The sequence below is a fragment of the Salmo trutta genome, chromosome 32, assembly GCF_901001165.1.
Source record: "Salmo trutta chromosome 32, fSalTru1.1, whole genome shotgun sequence".
NCBI lineage: Eukaryota > Metazoa > Chordata > Actinopteri > Salmoniformes > Salmonidae > Salmo > Salmo trutta.
Window position 1 is genome coordinate 1,438,975 of NC_042988.1, and position 4,893 is coordinate 1,443,867.

Genomic DNA, 4,893 nt, shown 5'->3' on the forward strand with positions numbered 1-4,893 from the left:
TGAGTGCTCATGATAAATATTTATTATTATTATACTCAGAACACTATACAAAACAATAAACAAAGAAACACGAACGTCACGTTCTGCAGGCTTCACTGAGCAATACAAAATCAAGATCCCACAACAAAAGGTGGAAAAAAGGGCTGCCTAAGTCTGATTCCTAATCAGAGACAACGATAAACAGCTGCCTCTGATTAGGAACCATACTCGGCTCAACACAAAGAAATAGGAAACATAGAAATGAACATAGAAATACAAAATCTAGAATGCCCACCCAAATCACACCCTGACCTAACCAAAATAGAGATAATAAACGGCAATCTAAGGTCAGGGCGTGACAGAACAAAACGTATAAGATCTCCTAAGCTTGACCTTATTTTCGGTGTGTATCCCAAAACCCTATAATTTCCCCATTAACTTTCACCATATATCCCAATTGTCATGAATATACAAATATTAAACTCCATCAATACCACCAAAACAAGGTGGTGACTATTAAGCGCCATGTCAACCTCAGGACCACTATTAAGCAACTCCAGAGCGCGCCGTTTGTAACCCGTCTGTGTTTAGGACCATGTAGCCATGCGCGCTGTCAATCATAGTGAAAGTGAAGGCGTTGACTGCTTGACACTTCGGAATTGGATATTTAACTTGAGAGTGGGGTCCACTTTCTACAGAAGCAGTTACTCTCCCGCATTGGAAATGGGTGAAGGTGTCTAGGAGCTTCAGCAAAATATAATTATAAAATAGAAGCAACTATCCTATAGGCTACAGCATTCACGACAGACTCTCCATGAATGGATTACTTTCAGAAACAGAGGTGTATGCATCTTAATCTCGGGTGGCATCTCCTCCGGTGATAAGGATTTTGAGTTTTCTAAAGGCATGTTTAGGAGGTTTTGGCTTATTTATCCTCAAAGCACTGCGAGGAGGCACAGATGAGAAGAGAAAAAAAGAAAACTCTACTGAGTTTGCGTGTGGTGGAACATTGATGGAAATCCGTTATATCCATTTAATGAACTAGGACGCTCATGGCTCTATGGTCAAAGGGAATGGTCTGTATTGATGTATTTAGTTTAGTGATGGTTACCGTTCTCTTCCTCACTTAGTAACTTTATACATTGGCGATTTCTGCGCTACAACTGGGACGGATATCTTATTTAAGCACACACCACCTTTCCAATCCAAATGTCAAAGTGGGATACTAATGCAGCACTTGCTCTTTTGCTGTAAGTGAAAATAATTTGCGTAAATAACAGCTCGAGCTATAGAACATGGGGATTTCTCCGGCGGCTCTGCTCTATGTCATAGCGACCATCCACCTCGGTGTCTCTCAGCATTTTTTGCGTCTGCGCCCTTCGCCCAGCGAGCATCTCCCAGTGCCCGGTCTTAAAGAGGACCCTGACCCAAAATACGACCCGAGGAAAGAGGACCTGGCCGAACGGACACTGAAGAGGAAACTCGGGAGAAACTTTGACCCCGTCTTCATGTCAATCAACAGCCCCCCTGTTGTGGAGAACCGGACTGCCCTTGAAGCACAGCCCAGACTAATGGGACCTATTCCCAACCAGCTGAAACAGCTGGACCGGGTGACAGTGGGCAAGAAAGCCCGTCGGAAGTTTTCACAGTGGTTGTGGGCATACACGCACTGCCCCGTGGGCTATGTATGGAAGGACTTGGGCGTGAGGTTCTGGCCGCGTTACGTCAAGGAGGGACAGTGTCTGAATGAGCGCTCTTGTTCGTTCCCGGCGGGGATGTTTTGCATGCCCGACAAGTCAGTCACCAAGACATTCCTCCGCTGGTACTGCCAGGGCTTTCTCAAAAAGAAATACTGCATGTGGATACAGGTCCAATACCCCATCATATCCGAATGCAAGTGTTCCTGTGTAGAATAGGCCATCTAACTCGGGGTAAAACTATTTCCATTCAACTTGAATTAAACCCTCATCATACAAAATCGTATTTTATTAATTAAAAAGCTAATAAATTAACATATTGTTTCAGATGTAAACATTTAGCTACAATAGCTTACATCAAGTGTAATAGGGGCAATTTCAATTGGAATTGGAAAATGGAACATGTACATGAACGCATGAACGTCTTCACAAAGTTTGTGCGTTTCTTTGTTTTTTATGTCTGGCACAGGATGGAGAGTGTATCACGTTATAGGCTACTGTTAACAGTTTTTATTTATTACCACAGCCATTGTTAGTATGAAACTATGATTATGTATAGATGTTTATGAGTGTTTCTCTGAAGGCTAATAAAAAGTATCAATAAAAAATGGTTTCGTTAAGAGGTTAATTTTGTCTTTAAATTTGCCAAGAGAGTCATATTTCCATATAGGCCCGAATTGTATGACAGCAACAACTGTTAACTGTTTAAGAGCATCCAATACAATCATTTTTACGTGCGTTTTGGCGTGAAAATATGACATGATATGGGCTCAATAACTTTCTGAGGTTCTAACCCAAATGGCACCATATTCCCTATATAGTGCACTTATTTTGTTCAGAGCCCTATAAAGGGAATATGGTGCCATTTGGGATATCACCACTCTTAAGAACTAAACAACCTTGTTCCTGACACGTGGAAAAACACAGCTGTTAGACGGAGGCTTGGAGAGGATAGAGATAGAGAGAGCAAATAATTAATGTGAACCGCCAATGAGGCCATGCATTGTGTAGACTAGGCACACCATTCCTGAGATGTTTCCATAATAGTCAAACATGTCTCAAACTATGTGCGAAAAGACTAATGGTGAGAATCGCGCCAGCAAACGCATCTTCGCCCCTCTCTCGGACTGACGCAAACATACAATATGCATGGTACGGTTCTCGGCTGCAGAGCCTGATGCTGATAAGGCTATATCCGCAGTGTGGTTTTTATTACATAAATAGGCTACTGGATATATTATACTACACGACGACCTGTCAGCTACAGAGAGGGAGGGAATTGGGTTAGGTAGTTTCAACAAAACACCTCTGTTACACATCCATAGCTCTGTCCCCAGCGAACCACTCAGTTTACCAAAGTGTCAGGGTCAGGCTTTTGAAAATGCAGATTGTGCCTTTGGTAGCCTAACTTATATTGGCCTACTTTTATTAACGTTGATTAACTTCGGGGTTGTTAGAGATCATGATTAAATATTTTTTCTCCTTAAACATTGGATTGGTGTCACGGGTGTCGTAGGTTAGAGACCAAGACGTAGCGGGAAAATATATACTCATCTTTTTTATTTGGTGAAGAAGTGAAACACAATAAACGTATACAAAACACAAACGAACTGGACAGTCTTGTCAGGCACACAGCTAAACAAGCACAATCTCCCACAAAATCCCATGACAAACAAACTCCTAATTATAGGACCTTCAATCAGAGGCAACGATAACCAGCTGCCTCCAATTGAAGGTCCAACCCCAATAAACTAAACATAGAACTACAATAAACTAGATAGAAAAACTAACAGACTAACAAACCCCGAACCACATAAACCAAACACCCCTCTACCTAAATACATAGCCCAAACCACATGAAACAAACACCCCCTGCCACGTCCTGACCAAACTATAATAACAAATAACCCCTATTACTGGTCAAGACGTGACAGTACCCCCCCCCCCCCCCCCCCCCAAAAGGTGCAGACCCCGGATGCACCTCACACAAATAACCAAAAATAACCCCCCAAAAATAAATACCAAATCTAAAGGGAGGGAAGGGAGGGTGGCTGCCTGTGCTACACCCCCCCCCCCTCCCCAAACCTCCTACAGTGGAGGTGGCTTAGGCTCAGGCCTTAATCCCCTACCGGACCAAACCACCCCCACTGCATACCTCTGCCTGAGGCTAGTCACTGAAGACCCTGGACTGGGCTCTGGGAGCTCTGGACTGTAGGGTGACTCTAGGAGCTCTGGACTGTAGGCCGTCTCACCCGGTGCCGGACTGTAGGCCGTCTCACCCGGTGCCGGACTGTAGGCCGTCTCACCCGGTGCCGGACTGTAGGCCGTCTCACCCGGTGCCGGACTGTAGGCCGTCTCACCCGGTGCCGGACTAGACACTGTTGCCGGACACTCTGGACGGGGTACTGTTGCCGGACACTCTGGACGGGGTACTGTTGCCGGACACTCTGGACGAGGTACTGTTGCCGGACACTCTGGACGAGGTACTGTTGCCGGACACTCTGGACGAGGTACTGTTGCCGGACACTCTGGACGAGGTACTGTTGCCGGACACTCTGGACGAGGTACTGTTGCCGGACACTCTGGACGAGGTACTGTTGCCGGACACTCTGGACGAGGTACTGTTGCCGGACACTCTGGACGAGGTACTGTTGCCGGACACTCTGGGCTGGGACTGGGCTGATGCACTGGAAGCCTAATGCGTGGGGCTGGTAGTGGAGGTACCAGACTGGGGACACGCACCTCAGGGCTAGTGCGGGGAGCAGGAACAGGACAAGTTGGACTGGGCTGACGCACTGGAAGCCTGGTGCTGGTTTAGGAGACGCCAGACTACACACCTCAGGGTCAGCACGAGAAGCAAGTACTGGATACACCGGGACATGGGTATGCACTGGAGGTCTGGAGCGCACCTCTTGCACAACCCATCCTGGCTGGATGGAAATAGCAGCCCTGCACAAGCGAACTGGGCTGTGCAGAGGCCTGATGGTTGCCGTGCGTAGAGCAAGCGTAGGGTAGCCTGGGCCTAGGAGGCGCACTGGTGGCCAGATGCACTGTGCAGGCATCCTCCTTCCAGGCTGGATGCCTACTCTAGCACGGCACTTGCGAGGGGCTGGGATCGCTCGCACCGGACTGTGCGTGCGCATGGGCGAGATCGTGCACACTTCCGCATACACCGGCACTCTCCTCTCCAGTTGCTTCCCATAATAAGCACGGGGAG

At 47.0% G+C, this 4,893-nt stretch overlaps 1 protein-coding gene across 1 annotated transcript; it reads left to right on the forward strand.

The window, feature by feature from the left end:
- Window positions 1-397: 397 nt before the first annotated feature.
- Window positions 398-2,284, forward strand: LOC115170737 (noggin-2-like). Its single transcript, XM_029726985.1, has one exon. The coding sequence runs from the start codon at window positions 1,275-1,277 to the stop codon at window positions 1,893-1,895; it is 621 nt and encodes a 206-aa protein (XP_029582845.1). The 5' UTR covers window positions 398-1,274; the 3' UTR covers window positions 1,896-2,284.
- Window positions 2,285-4,893: the final 2,609 nt, after the last annotated feature.